The sequence below is a fragment of the Mastacembelus armatus genome, chromosome 20, assembly GCF_900324485.2.
Source record: "Mastacembelus armatus chromosome 20, fMasArm1.2, whole genome shotgun sequence".
In the NCBI taxonomy this organism is placed as follows: domain Eukaryota; kingdom Metazoa; phylum Chordata; class Actinopteri; order Synbranchiformes; family Mastacembelidae; genus Mastacembelus; species Mastacembelus armatus.
Genome location: NC_046652.1, coordinates 15,949,774 through 15,965,732, shown reverse-complemented (window position 1 = coordinate 15,965,732; position 15,959 = coordinate 15,949,774). Strand labels below are relative to the sequence as shown.

Below are 15,959 nucleotides of genomic sequence, written 5' to 3'. Positions count from 1 at the left end.
GGGGTGCAGGTCTGGTCAGTCAGAATGAGGAAAACATACATGTCCTGTTCTGGAGACCTGTGGGGTAAAATCAACAACACAGTGGCAGGAGGTCAGACCTGCTACTTTCTGCTACTAATGGGGTTTTAAAGACAGCTAAAGGGAACAAGAAGAGCTGGAGATGATGAGTTTCACCACAGAACATGGTTCCAGTACAGACAGACATTTATTCCTGCTGAGAACTGACCTGGCTGAGTGTGGAGCTCCTATATGGAGCTCCACACTATATGGAGCTACCTATATTAACATGCTTTTTACAGACTGTCAGAGCAAACAGATCGAAGCTGTGACGCTGTGATGACCAAAGTGATTTTGCTATGAGGTCACCATCAGCTGGAGTGATGCTGCAGGTGGACGAAGACTTTACCAGTCAGGTCAACACTGAGATTCCAGACTTCAGACTGTCACCAGTCCATCACCGTGCTGCCTGATGGTTCCAAATATCTGCCAACTTTATTTCAAGACCACTTTGTAAAATCAGACTTTAAAAATTAGATGAAGACAATGTTTCAGTGTTACGCACAGGATTTGTCTTTGGAAGATTGAGTCACTGTTTTTTTACTATAGAGGCCAAACCTGTTGGAACAAACCTCAGTTAGAAGGTGAGTAAATAAATAATCAGATTCTCTTTTCCTCCTTTTTATTTCCTCCTTCTCTCAGCAGGCGTCCACATACAAGGAGTCATCAAACCCTCAACTAGCTCCAGACAATACACTGATACACAATACATCACCACACATCATGGATCTGCAACGTGTGTGTTCTGTCCAGTCCCTGCTGACAATCCCATCAGATTTCTCCTCAGTTCATCACAGGCTGTAGTTTGGATTCATTCCTTCACATTATGGATTAAACTGTTCACTGCTAGAATTAGATCAGACTGAACTGAAATGATCACAAACCTTCAATTGACCTGATTTGCTGATTCAGAGCCCACATGACCTCTGACAGAACCTATGACTCAGCCCACTGCTCTGGTCTTCAATGTGACTTTAAGGTGAACCAGGATTTGGTTCAGACTGGGATCCTGTTTGAAGACTGACTGGAGTTTTTCCACTTTGTTGATTGGCTACTGATAAATTCTCATGTGAGACATTAAACTGATCCTGCTTCAGTGCAAGTTAGCTATAGATGACTATATTGATCAACCCAGTTTCCATGGTGACCGACCAGGCCAAAGTGAACCAGTGTTTGTTGGATTGAAATGCAGGAATTAAGCTCAAGCTCAGCTGCCTGACATTGATCTGGATAAAAGACTGTTTTTGTGTTCCTGACTCACTGACTTCATCAGCAACAGTCGTCTTCACATCAACTCAAACACATGATCACAACAAGCTTCTGGCTGATCGGATTGGCTGACTGATGTCTCTCTCTCTGTCTTTCTGTCCAACCCTGAAGCCTGTCCCTGTTCTCCTCTCACAGCTTCCCTGAGAAGGTTGGAGCGTTACAGGAAATCCTGGATCTTTGCTTTGACACTGACTGGGTTTAGTCCAATCGTGCTGAAAGCACCATGGACTGACTCCAGCCCTCTATTGACCTCAGAGTCTTCAGGCTACAGTCTGGACTCTGGGCAAGATCACACAGCTGCTGCACATCTGGATCCTGCAGGTTGTTGTGACCCAGGTCCAGTTCTCTCAGATGGGAGGGGTTGGACTTCAGAGCTGAGACCAGATAACCACAGCTGGTCTCTGACAAACTGCAGTCCCTCAACCTGAATAAAGAAGCAAAGATGTGACGTTAGAAACCAAAGTTCCTCTTGAAAGTGTTGAATGTTTCAGAATGTGTTCAGAGCTGAAGAAGGTTTAGAAAGTAGAAGTTTAGAAAGTGGAAACTCCAAACAGCTGAATCCAACAGGATGCAGGTTCAAAGCAGTCCCATCCAAAAAGGGTCAAAGAGCTGTCATTAATATGAATGCCAACATGCTGCTGCTTCAATAAAGACGGAGTGACTTCAGCTCTGAAACTCTGCCAGCTCCACCTGTGGCTCCATCTGTACAAACTCATGTTGTGCAGCCACATTTCTCTGAGAGGGAAAACAGCCTTTCCCATGAAGATCCTCAGTGTGGATCAGTCTAATATCAGCCTCATGTCTGCAGTTTAGTGTCAGCACAACTTTCACATCACATTCATCTCAGCACACAACCTAAACATGGGGTCTGACCTCAGGGTCTCCAGTCTACAGTCTGGACTCTGCAGTCCATCACACAGCTGCTGCACTCCTGGATCCTGCAGGTTGTTTCCACTCAGGTCCAGGTGTCTCAGATGGGAGGGGTTGGACTTCAGAGCTGAGACCAGGTAACCACAGCTGGTCTCTGACAAACTGCAGTTCTCCAACCTGAATAAAGAAGCAAATAAGGAGATCCAATTGTTGATGACAATGAGGATGGTGATAATGATGATGACAATTCTTCTTCTTTTCATTAGAATAATGAGATGAGATCAACTTGATTAATCCCTGAAGGGAAATGTAGAATGATAATAATGAGAAGAATAATATGAGAACAGTCAGAATAATAGTAATAATAGTCTGACTATATCATGATGTTATTGTCAGCACATGGGAAGAGAAGCTGCTTTCCAGCCAACAGCAGAATCAATCTAGTTGATGGCTCATACTGTCACTGTGCAGCTTTAAAGTTTCCTGCTTAAAGTTTGTTGAACCAGTTCCAAAGTGCAACAAAACAATGCATTGAATTGTTCCTCCTTATTCTATCTGAGCCAAGGAAGCTCCCCCAGGCTCTCCTGTCTCCTGTCTCTTCTTCTCTGGCTTTATTGGCTGCAGCCTCAGCACAGCACAGAGGTAAAGCAGCAGCAGCAGCTCAGACACTAAACACAGCTCAACCACCTGGACACATGATTTCATCTGTGTGTCTCTGTGCTCCACATGTGCTTTCATTTCTATGGGATCAACTTTATAGAGACACTGTGGATTTGTTCTTCACAGTGAGATTTGGATCAGGGAACAAACTGGGTGGACAGTGTCAGGACCAAAAGCCTCTGGCTTCAGTTCAGGAACAAAAACTACTCAAAGCTTCTTCACACAGCATCATGATTTGAGGCCTTGGCAATGACAACAGACTGAGAACTGCTTTCTAATGGCCCAGTCCCAATGCACAGACCAGATCATGTCCTTGTGTTGGGACTGATCCCCACTGTGTCATTGGCCACTAAACACAAGTTTTGGAATCCCATTCATAGATTGTTGACAACTGACTGTGTCATATGTTTTATCTGAGTTTCATCAAGTGAGAAAAATCAGATAGAAATGCAGAGAAAGTCCAACATTATCATCAGCAAACTGATGCTTATTGTGTGGTTTTTGGGACAAAGCAAGACCCAATGTCCACTACAGGGACGTGTTCTTCCCCAAAAAGAAAGAGGACTTTGTTTCTCACGTCCCAAAGTCTACACTTCTATTCCGAAATGGAAATATTCCAACCTTTTTCCTTCTGGCTCTCAGGAGGATGTCAGATATTAGTCTGGTCCAATATTGACATATTGTTGGGATCAAAACTTGGACAAACACTGGACAGTTTCAGTTGAAACAGTTTCAGCTTTGGACTGTTTCCACAGTTTGTTTAGAAACAAAGGATTCAGAACAACTTCCTGACAGATGACATTTTTGGGACACTGTTCTTCAAAGCTTCTATAGAAAGAAACACATCATTATTAATATGACTATTCAATATGAGTGAGCACACATTATTGAAGACAGCTCAGTGAAATGAAGTGAAACTGAAGGAATCATTCTTAGTCTGCTGAGAATAGAAGAACAATGAAAACACTGAATGGAACAACCAACATTCACAGGAGCTTTAGTTGTGGATTCAACACCTAAGATCTACAATAGTAACAGTCAGTCAACTGACCTCAGAGTCTCCAGTCTACAGTGTGGACTCTGCAGTCCACCACACAGCTGCTGCACTGCTGGATCCTGCAGGCCGTTCAGACTCAGATCCAGTTCTGTAAGATGGGAGGGGCTGGACTTCAGAGCTGAGGCCACGACTTCAAAGTGAGTCTCTGAGAGTCCACAGAGAGAAAGTCTGTGAGGACACATATATTAGAAAAGCTGTTATTATGACAGAGACAATATATTGAGTTGAATCACTTGATGTCAAACAGGGACATGTCCTGTTGTGTCTTCACATCAGTGGTTCAGCTGATCTTCTCTCAGTGGGTTGGACATGAAATAAGAATTCTTCTCACTCTCTGTCACACTGCACACGCTTCATCTTTGTTCTGCTTTCATCTTGGACAGGAAGCAGAGAAAACTCAGTTCCTTTGGAACTTCCACAACAGGCCTGTCCCTGTTTATTCCAATGTTGGACATTTGTCCACATGTGGCAGAAAAACATCAGTGTGTGAAGAGAAACAGAAGAAAAATGTGTCCCATGGAAAAACCATTTTAATTTCAGTTTAATGTCATTATAGATTTTTGCCATTTGCAACAAGTCAACCTCAAATATTTCATGTATATTTTAACAGTAGTGTAGTATTTTGGGCAGCAAAAGTACCCAATAATACGTGAAAAATATGTTTTTCATGTACTAAAGCAGATTTATAGTGCAGCTTCCAGCAACTTCACTGGTTTCATTTTAACACAACTTCAAGTATTTCAAAGTATTTCAAAAGTATACTCAATATACTTTTAGAAAATATACAACAATAGATTTTTTTCACTTGGGCACATCTGGACTTACTTAGCCTTTCTGCAGTTCCTCACAGCTGGAATCAGTCTCCGTCGTCCCTGGTATGATGTGTTGTACTGGTTCAGGTCCAACTCATCCAGAACCTCCTCTGACATCTGCAGCATGTAGGCCAGAGCTGAGCACTGGATCTCAGAGAGTCTCTTCTCTGATCTGTTCCCTGACTTCAGGAACTCTTGGATCTCCTGATGGACTGAGTGGTCGTTCAGCTCCATCAGACAGTGGAAGATGTTGATGCTTCTGTCAGGAGAGACATCATCTGTGTTCATCTTCTTCAGGTTGTTGATGGCTCTCTGGATGGTTCCTGGACTGATCTCTGTTTGACCCATCAGGCCTCCTAAGACTCTCCGGTTGGACTCCAGACAGAGGCCATGAAGGAAGCGGACAAACAGGTCCAGGTGGCCACTTTTACTGTCCAGGGATTTTGCCATCAATATTTTGAGGAAGTCATCCAATGTTGTATGTTTTCCCAGGGCCATGATGGTCTCATAATGGTATCCATCTTTATATTCCATATGGGAGTACATCTTTCCACCCAGGAACTTCTCCAGTACCTGTGTCTCCCTGTTGGAGTAACAGTGGACCATGTAGACTGCAGCCAGAAACTCCTGAACACTCAGATGAACAAAGCAGTAGACTGATTTCTTGAAGATCACACTCTCTCTTTTGAAGATCTCTGTACAGACTCCTGAGTACATCGAGGCCTCTGGGACATCCAGACCACACTGCTCCAGGTCTTCTTGGTAGAACATGATGTTTCCTTCCTCCAGATGTTCAAACGCCAGCCTCCCCAGCTTCAGAAGAACTTCCACGTCAGCCTTCGTCAGCTGCCGTGGACTCGTCTCATGTCCCTCATGGTACTTGTGCTTCTTCCTGTTTGTCTGAACCAGCAGGAAGTGTGAGTACAGGTCAGTCAGGGTCTTGGGCAGCTCTCCTCTTTGCTCTGTGGTCAACATGTGCTCCAGAACTGTAGCAGTGATCCAGCAGAAGACTGGGATTTGACACATGATGTGGAGGCTCCTGGATGCCTTGATGTGTGAGATGATTCTGCTGGACAGCTCTTCATCCCTGGACCTCCTCCTGAAGTACTCGTCCTTCTGGGCGTCAGTGAAGCCTCGGACTTCTGTCAGCCTGTCCACACACGTAGGAGCGATCCGATTGGCCGCCGCGGGTCGGGAAGTTATCCAGACCAGAGCCGAGGGAAGCAGATTCCCCTGGATGAGGTTTGTCAGCAGCTCGTTGACCGAGGCCTCCTGTATGACATCAGACACCACCTTCCTGTTGTTGAAATCCAGTGAAAGTCTGCTTTCATCCAGGCCGTCAAAGATGAACAGAACTTTACAGACAGCCAGCTGCTCTGCTGTGACCTTCTGTAATGTTGGATGGAAAACATGGAGCAGCCTGAGAAGACTGATCTGCTCATCTTTGATCAGGTTCAGCTCCCTGAACGAAAGCAGGACCAGCAGACTGACGTCTTGGTTTTCTGAGCCCTCTGCCCAGTCCAGACTGAACTTCTGCACTGAGAAGGTTTTTCCAACACCAGCAACGCCGTTGGACAGAACCACTCTGATGGGTCTCTGCTGGTCAGGGGAGGCTTTAAAAATCTCGGGGCACTTGATTGGAGTGTCATGGAGGGTCATCTTGGAAGTGGTCTCCAGCTGCCTGACCTCATGTTGGGTATTAACCTCTTCACTCAGTCCCTCTGTGATGTAGAGCTCAGTGTAGATCCTGTTGAGGAGGGTTCCACTTCCTGTTGGATCAGGTCCTTCAGTCACACGTTCACATCTCATCCTCAGACTGGTCTTATGTTGATCTAAAACCTCCTGCAGACCAGAGTCCACTGGAAGACAAGAAAAAGGTCAAATCAAACACACGTTTGTGTGACACAGAATCTCGACTGTGAAGGACCAACTCAAATGTAGAACGATCAGTGGGTCCTACTGGTTCTGGGTCTTTCTCCACACTGGGGATAGGGACAGTTTCCTGGTGAACCAAACTGGTCCCAGTATGAGGTGATGCACCGTCTGCAGAACCAGTGTCCACAGCTGGTAGAGACTGGATCCTTCAGGACGTCCTGACACAAAGCACAGCTGGACAGCCGCTGCTCCTCAGAGACCTGAGTCCTGGTCCTGTCCCTGTGGACATGAAGCAAACTGGGATTAGTTGAGGTGGAGACATGTTTGACTGGACAGAAGCTGGAAACTCCCAGCTGTCTCCCAGCTGGCTTTAAATCAGTTTTCCTCCACAGCTGAACTGGCTGATAATGAAGTTTGGAATCTGATCAACATTCAACACTGAGTTTGTCAGTTTGCAAAGGTTTGCAGCTCAACATCAAGATGATCCAGTGAGATGTTCATTGAGGGAAAGAAAGAAGAGAGAAGAAGAGAAATGTGGTGAGAAACAGAAAAAGTGATAAGACAGAAACATTTCCATGTGACAGCAGAAATAAAGTCATCAAACAATGAGACTCCTCAGTCTGAACAAAGGAGATGGAATCATTTTACTAACTCAATGAAAAAGAACCAACTTCCTTTTCCAAAGTGCATCAACGACACCACGTCTGGAAGTGGATCAATCCCTTCAAAGCTGCACAATAACAGCAGGAAACTGAAGGAGAACTGCATGTTGGAGTTTTTTGGAAGGGTTTCAACCACTGTATTCCTGATGCAACAGCAGCACCAGGGGACTGCAAACATAACGCTGGGAACAACTAGGATGTTTTCAGTCACTACCACTGTAGACACAGGCTGAGCTCTATTTAGAACAGCCAGAGGCCTGAGCTGCTCCACATGTGGAAAGATGTGTTTCTCTTTCCTCGACTGCTTTAGTTTGACTTAGTCTCATTATTATGTGTGTGTGTGTTGTCAATCAACTGAAGCATTAAAGGGACAAACTGCTTCCTGTTTGGGTCCAGGATGGGCAGAGTGCTGCTGCATTGATCCAGTCCAGGACAACAGCAAAGGGAGGTTCAGTTTGTGGAACACAGTCTCACATTAGAAGAGACAGGTTTTCTTTAATGCTGGAAGAAATCTGTGCTGTTGTCAGTGCAGCCTTATCCAGGCCTGCTGTTAAGAGGACTTTGTTTCCAGCTGACTGCACGTCTCTTTATGCTACACACTTGTGGGAAATGGACTGAAACACAAGCCTTCAGAAAGTCCAGGCAGCTGATACTGATGTCATGACCATGTTGTTGGAGAGACCTACAGCAGGTCGTCCTGTGGCTGCAGGACTTACTACCTTCCAAGCAGTTTGGTGGAAACTTCTGTCTATATGTCTTTGCAGCTTCATGGCTCAGAAAATCAAATCATCTCCAGTTGGTCCAATATTGGGTTTAAGGTGATTTCAATGCAGACTGTGGAGACCCTGCTGTATCTGTCTTTGAAGAGGAGCTTGATGTATTTTCAATGTATTGATGTGTTTGACTACTTCCATATTATTATTGGCTCTTTCTACGTGTATTATGGATTTCAGAACACTGGGATTACTAACTTTTATGCAGTACCTTCAAAATATCCATGTTCCTGTTCCATCCCTCAGGGAAACCAACAGGATTTTTGGACATCCAATGAATTAACACCATAACAACAGACCACAGCCTGTCACTACCAACAGCTTCCAGTCCAACTGCTGACAAGGGACTGAAAGAACCATTGAATCTCAGCGTCCAAGCACAGATGTGCCACATCTGCTTCCTCATCTCTTCTTCCTGTCTACATACAGGACCTACCAGAACACAGAGACCTCCCTCCAACCTTTAGGACTGAAACCAAAAGGATTTGTCATATGGCTCTTGTCTCTATTTGACACCTCACAGTGTGATGTTGGATTCAAATGATGGTGTGCCACTTGTTTGGTCTGTGTCTCTTTAAGTGTTTAAGACACTACAGTGTCAAAAGAAGTGGATTTGACTGTTTCTTTCTAACAAGCTGTGAACAAGAATTTCTTCTGTGTTTTCATCAGAAGTTTCTCTTCTAAAACAAATCATCTGTTGAACACTCATATCTAACAGGTTCCTTATACTGGGCTATGAAATGGAGATTGATCCCAAAGTGCATGTCAAAATGAGCCACGCTGGAACCAGAAACCTGCAAAGAAGCTCCAGAAGCAGGGTGTGGACTTCCCAGAGCCCATGAATCTGAAGCAGATTTAGTTCTGAATCAGAAGCCACAGCTTGCAGAGCTTCTACCAATCAGACGATGGAAACCAGCTCAGGAAACACATACAGGACTTCCACCCCTTGGTCTGCAGAGGTCATTCAGAAGCTTAGTCAAAGTTTCTTTAAGTTGTGTCGTCTGCGTCTTTTTGTACTTGGGTTTTAATCTTCAAGTTGTTTTGACTTTTTTAGTTCCACTCCATGTGTAAACAGGAAGAACAGTGTTGGAAATTCAAAGCCAGAACTTTCTGTCAATGAGTCTAACCTAGGTTTTCTCTGTAGCCTGTAGGAGGCTCTGACGTTGTAGAATCATACACCAGCCGCTCTTCTGCACAAACAAAAACATCTGATCTGAAAAACATCTCATCTGACTTTTTCACACTGGGGGTAGCATCAAACCAGAAACTGGCCCAGGCCTAATGTGTTCACACACAGTGTCTCTCAGAGCAGAACAGCAAGAGACACAGAAGCTGGATTCCTTCAGATTTTCACTAAGATCCTGTTCCCTGGTTCAGTTGGACAAGCTAAATGATCAGCAAACCTTCATGTCAGGGAACATCTAGATTCCCATGGTCGACCACCAACAGGAAGTCACTAATTCCTTTGACAGCTTCACTAAACTGAAATGTTGCGTCACATCCACAGCACTAAGCAACAGGATGTTTCAAAGTGCAAGTAGAATTTTGAAATGGCATTAATGTGGCTGTTGGTGAAGACATAACCAATCTGTTTGCTGCAGTCTCTCAAAGTCTCTCAGGGGGCAGAGGTGCTGAAGCCAAGAGCCCCTCCTGCTGTGAAGACTAGACTTAGACCTGATCATCTACATCAAGGATGAAAAACTCCCCCAGCATGTGGTAACAACCAGTGCAGTTTAATGACTTGTGAAACACACAAACACACACACCTCTTCATACACAATGGCTGCTGTCAGTCCTCATTAAACACTACAGCTCTTTGTACAGTCAGTGTTGTACAGTGATTCCAAACATCCTAGTTTGTCACTGCAGTATGTTTGTGGTGCCCTGGTTGTGGCTTTGCATCAGGAATGCTGTGGTTTTAATCCTGCACTGGGCTAAAAAATTCAAAGTGCAGTTCCTCTTTTTGCCACCAGGTGTTGCAAAACATATTAACCTGTTTGTGGATGCACAAACGTACAGGTGCAACTTTTAGACACTTCCTGTGTGTGTGATGAAACTATATTGGTCATTCACATTCAGGAAGATGAACATTTACAGTTTGGCACTCAGCAGATGTGTGTGTGCGTGTGTGAGTGTGTGTAGGAAATGGGGGCGGTGCAGGTGATGAAGTGGCAGCAGGAAGACGAACCAACATCCTCACAGGCACTAGTGGTGCTGAGGGTCACTGCTGTTAAATATCCTTTGTATGAAACTGGGTTCCTGCTTTTCCTGGTCTCTCTAGAACCAGTTGATCCAGGCTGGAGAGGCTGAGCTTGAACTGGTCAGTTCAGCAGGAAACAGAACAGACAGATTCTCTTTTCTTCTGTCACTGATCAAATGAAATGATGAAACCAGAATCCAAAGCTCTCCAACATCAGTCTGATAAATAGTTGATTGGTGTCAGTCAGCCTGAAATGTTTCCAGGAAACAGGTTTTTTCTGACTAAATATCTGATCCTCCAGCACAAGTCCGTTTTCTGCCCACAGCCTAAATTTGATATATTCTATATATATTTAAAGTTGGATATCTCCTCTCAACCATTCAATTAATCAATTAATCACAGGAAAGGACACCTGATGTTAGTGGATCAGGATTTTGTCTTCCAGACCACAGACTCATCTTCAGCTCAGTTTACACTAGAAACTGTCTCTTACCCTGAGTCTGAGGGTCCAGGTTCAGGACTGAAACGTGGAGGAAAAAACTCTTTGGACCGGTCACTCTTCATAGACAGACAGCTGTATCCTGGAGACCCTGGTCTGTCCTCCTCTTCCCCCCCACAAAGACTCATCTTCTGTGGTCTGAGGGACCCTGGAAACCAGAGGAACAAACCCAGTCAGCTGTCCCGCTGTAACGGCAGCAGCTTCTTATTGATTGGACATTAGTTTGATGGAACCATCCCAGAGACACAGTGTGACTGTGACGTCAGGAAACACAAGTCTAAACCAGACTCAATCCCAACATTCATCAATGAGATGGATCAATATGTGCAGGTGTCATATTAACACTCACCCTGCTTCCCACTTCCTGTTTCCTCCTTCTTCTTCTCTGTGGACTTTAAAATGGAGTCTGACTTCACACTTTGCTCTTCTTCACATGTGGCAGTGAGTGGACGCTCTGCAATACAAACAGGAAGTCAACGACATCACAGGAAGTTCTCAGAGTTGCTCACAACTCGTCTGAAGCTAAAGTGAAGTATCCTGGTATTTTCAGCACCACCTTTCTGGATTCTTTCTGCCTGTGTTTCTGCCTGTGTTTCTGGAAACAAACACAGGCAGCTCCACCTGACAGTTAGCTTCCCTTAGCATAGCATCTTTATCCTTCACAGTTTGCTGAAATTCCACAGTTTTCATTCCTTCCTGGTTTCTACGAGACAGAAACTGGTCTTATGGCAGCCAGTTTCCAGAGCAGGAAGAACCAAAGATGATGGATCTTTGGAATCTTTCCTCAGAGAACTGGACCTACATCCTCCAAGTCTGAAGTGTTTGGGGAGGAAAATCCACATTGGGACTGGAACCAGGTATCCTGGACCATCCATTTGTGGCTGTAAATTCAGTTCTGATGGTTTTCATTATGGACTCACCTCCTGCCTTCATACACACACATGCATTAGGAGACTTCCCTGTACCAACATGGCGGTCTAAATATATTTACGTGACATTTATGGAGCGAAGCTCATTAAACAAGAAGACGATTGAAAAACACAATTTGTTCTTTGTTTCTTCATCCACAACTTTGGCTGTACTAAGCTACAAGCTATAAAATGCCTGGCTGTGCCCGAGCCACTGACTCCTCACTCTGGACTTAGTGAGCTCTGTGACAGTTACTGCTTGTACAAGTAAAACTGACTGAACCTCTGAAGGTCGTTCTCTGAGTCTATTTGTTAAGTTTTTCTCCGACATCCTTTAACTTGTCTTTTATCCTCCCTGAGGTGGTTTTAAAGAGCTGATGTTAAAGTGCCAAGTGCAAATCTATGTCTTGACCAGAGGAAATGATTTGGTAGGAATTGGCGTTTTGTGGCTGTTTTGTAGACTTAAGCAGAACTAAAGTCTGATAGTGAATGTGGGACTGACGGCATCAGGATCAGTTTTCAGGGTTTCACTTTCTGAGTCATGATCCCTCTGGTAAACTGCAAAAGAATATCTCCACCTTCGACACATGAGACTCATCATTTACGCTGTAAAATTATCAGGCAAAGTCTGGAAAACTCTCACATCCAGGAAACAATAAGACTATTAGACCCAAACACAAACAGAGGTGGGGAAACAAGTGCAACCACAGACCAAAACAGGGCTCCAGGGTCTGACAAAGATGATGAAGAAATAAATATTTCTCTTCTTCACAATATTATGATGCCTAACATTTAGCAGGCCTGTGGGTCTGACTGGAACATGACGTTTTTCCTACCTGCCTATCAAAAGCCTTTAGATCCTAAAGTACCAGGTCTGTAGGATCCTGACTGACTTTGGACCCCTGGCACAGAGTTTAGAAGGAAAGTTTATGAAAGACAGAGACAGAAAATCAAACTGAGGACAAGTCTGTTCATGTCAGTCACATGCGCCCCCCCCCACATACACACAGTCTGGACAAACCAGTGTGTTCAGATTAGTCCCAGCCAAACACACATTAACCAACAGCCACAGACACACAGATGTGAGGCCACATACTTGTTAACTGTCATTTCAAATTGCTGTATGACTTGGCAATGAGGCAGTCATGTCGTTTAGAATATTTTACTGTAGGTGTGCTGGACCTTTAAGGCTGGTTTTTGGGCCCACCAACCAGAACCTGACCCCCCAAAAAGGTCTGACATAATATTTTTAGATTATTACATAAAAACAACAACATGTTTTGTGTCAGAGTTCTCACCTCTACAAAATGACTGAAAAGAAACTAAACAGATAGAACCTTTAAATCCAGATGTGTCAGAGTTACTGACATCACAAGACACTGACAGACCAGAGACCACCCTCACCCCTTTAAATCCAGATCCAGATGTATCAGAGTTACTGACATCACAAGACACTGACAGACCAGAGACCACCCACACCCCTTTAAATCCAGATCCAGATGTGTCAGTCACTGACATCACAAGACACTGACAGACCAGAGACCACCCACACCCCTTTAAATCCAGATCCAGATGTGTCAGAGTTACTGACATCACAAGACACTGACAGACCAGAGACCACCCTCACCCCTTTAAATCCAGATCCAGATGTGTCAGAGTTACTGACATCACTTTCTATCAGGCTGAGAAACCACATGACTATGATAAAGTCTGACAGTAAACATAAAATTGGATCAGTACTCACAGGTCTCCAGGTCTCCTCTGTCCTCTTCCAATGTTTTCTGATCAAACAGCTGCAGCCTCTGTGCTTTGATTGGTTACTCACTATGGCCCTGCCCCTTTCCATTTACTGGGAATCACCTGTGTGATTCAGGTGTGAACAGGTGAGAAGATTTTGTGAAAACAGTTTAGGCAGTTAGAGGACACACACACACGCACACACACACATACACTGATGCAGTTTTTTCTTTCCATTTCCTACCAGGATCCCAACGTTCTATACAGAGAACATGTTGAACAAAAACCACAGTTATGTTTCATATTTGACTGGTTAGAAAAGGCTGTAGTGTCCAAATATAATTGGCCACATGTAGAAAGTCTATGGAATCAATCAAGCCAAGCTTTGCATAAATTAATGCACTTTAAACATGGTCAAAGACTGACAACACAGTTGTTTTCTTTCTAACTGATAAAAAGAGCACAGCAGAAACAATCAGCATCTGTCACAGGCCAATGTTGCATATAATGACATAAGCACAGGTTCTCATATATGTGACAGAGTTGGGACTAGAGATCACACTCTACACTGCTTTGTTTGGCTAAAAGGAGGATTATTCTCCAAAGTCCAGCTTCACAATATGTCACATAGAAAGTGTCTATTTATTGAATGTCATTCAAATGTGTTGATCTGTGTGTAAGAGGAGCCCAGAGTCCATAGAGCTGCTGCTGGAAACTGTCTAACCATCAGGGCTGGATTAACCAGGGGCCTGAGAGCTCAGGGGCCTGTGTCTCTGGGTGAAGGGACATCAGACTATATCGTATCAAGTCACAGAGCTCAGGTCAAAACCACAAAAGATGCAAAACAACAAGAAACAGATGAACAATGACAAAAAGACACAAATTAAGTTCAGAGAGAAGAATAAAACCCCAATGTTGTGTCTCCATCTAGTGGCTGAAACTAAATACAGCACTTGGTCAGGTATTTGAGGTATTTGGACTTGAGTACTTTCCCATTCACTGCTACATTCTACAGAACTACATTACAGAGACAAAGCTTGGACTTTTTACTGCACAGTATTGCTCTGATACTTTAGTTGGTTTTCTGCTTAGTGACTACTTTTACTACTTCAGGTGGATTTTATTGCTAATACTGTTGTACTTGTGCAGAGGAAACTGTACAGCATCAGTCTCTGTCCCTGCTGGGAAGATGCTAAACCCTGATCCAACTAAATTCTACGTCACACACAAGATCGGAAAAGAGCCAAATCCGGCCGGTCTCCAATGATCCTATTTAAAGACCTTAAAGCCTGAACAGGAACCTGGACTACAGTGATGATACAGCCTGTGGACTGTGACGCTAAAGGCCAAACTGTTTGCACCTCAACTAAACTCTTTAAAGTCTTCGTATGTAGGTTTCAGCACAGAGACATTTATGTTGTTATGGACAGTAACAGCTGCACTTGTGCAAAAAGGTCAAAGGTTAAAATCATCATCTTTACATTACACTACAGAACAACATGAACAGGATTTGTAGCAACAACAGTTGTGGTGAGCAACTAAAGGTTAGTCCCAGATTTCTGCTTTAGATTTTCCAGGTCTAATGCCCTGAAATTCAAGGCCTTAATGTGGGGACACATTTCAAGTGAGAACAAGGTTAAATGGTGTTACGTTAAGATCCACTGTTAGTTTTCATGTGTCAAACTCAACTATACAAAAAAGCAGGTGTTGCATTTCTTTTTGGCCATATGACAGAGGGCTGATATTCTATTGGTCATATTTCTGTTTGGCATTAAACTGAAGAATATTCACTAGATCCTATATTGGTTCTAAAAAGGATCTGATAGGAACTTTTCCATGGATATTATTGAAAAGAGCTTAGGGTCATGGAACCAGAAGTTTGAAGACATAGAAATATGGTTTCAAGTTTTTCTTGCCTCATGGGTTTACATGATCTTACCAAGCAAAGCAATTCAACATGACATTAAAGAAAAAATTTGGCCAACAGATGATCCCAAATGTTTGCTTTATTGAACACAATATACAGTCAGTACAGACTGAACAGACTTGGGTTGGCTGGAAGCCCTGAAAACATATCCCAACATAGTGCAGATCAAATCCATCCTAAAACAGTCCAATATTTCCATAAGGCCATGAATGGATCAACAATATTAAACAAGAAATCCAAACATTCCAACACAAGGTCAGCTTCAAATATGGACCACAGAGCAAACACGTTCCCTGAGGTATTCTGTGCTGGTTTTCCTTTTTCAATTGATTGTGGCTTTGTTCCTTTGGTCTTCACTGACTTTTGAAAGCAAAACTATCATCCAGTCAGTTTTGTTCTGGGATATTATTCCCATCAGGACATGAATGCACATGAAGGAATAAACAATAGGAAACAATCCAATATTTCCCAACAGAACAGTCAGGTCAGCTGAAAACAGATTCAAAACAAAGTGCATTCACGGTCCGTGTAGTTTTTGGTATTTGAAGTTTCATTTATAAACAGAAACAAAAAAAAAACGAAAATTAAATCGTTCTTTTGATTCCGTGATGAAAATGTCAGATACCTTTTTAAAGTTAGACTTGATTTTCTTT

General features: G+C 43.5%; 2 protein-coding genes across 2 annotated transcripts in view; both read right to left on the bottom strand.

Moving 5' to 3' along the window:
• LOC113121980 (NACHT, LRR and PYD domains-containing protein 12-like) overlaps window positions 1-15,959 on the bottom strand; it is a 52,889-nt gene that overhangs the window by 1,208 nt on the left and 35,722 nt on the right. The window contains exons 9-10 of the mRNA XM_026292870.1: window positions 2,200-2,373; window positions 1,577-1,750 (exon numbers count right to left, since the gene is read on the bottom strand). Coding sequence (XP_026148655.1) covers window positions 1,577-1,750; window positions 2,200-2,373 — 348 coding nt within the window. The remainder of the gene's footprint in view (window positions 1-1,576; window positions 1,751-2,199; window positions 2,374-15,959) is intronic.
• On the bottom strand, window positions 4,031-10,860 carry LOC113121552 (protein NLRC3-like). Its single transcript, XM_026292167.1, has 4 exons — window positions 10,729-10,860; window positions 6,686-6,879; window positions 4,739-6,584; window positions 4,031-4,058 (listed from the first exon to the last, which is right to left on the bottom strand). Exons 1-4 carry the CDS (start codon window positions 10,797-10,799, stop codon window positions 4,046-4,048), a joined length of 2,124 nt encoding a protein of 707 aa, XP_026147952.1. The 5' UTR covers window positions 10,800-10,860; the 3' UTR covers window positions 4,031-4,045.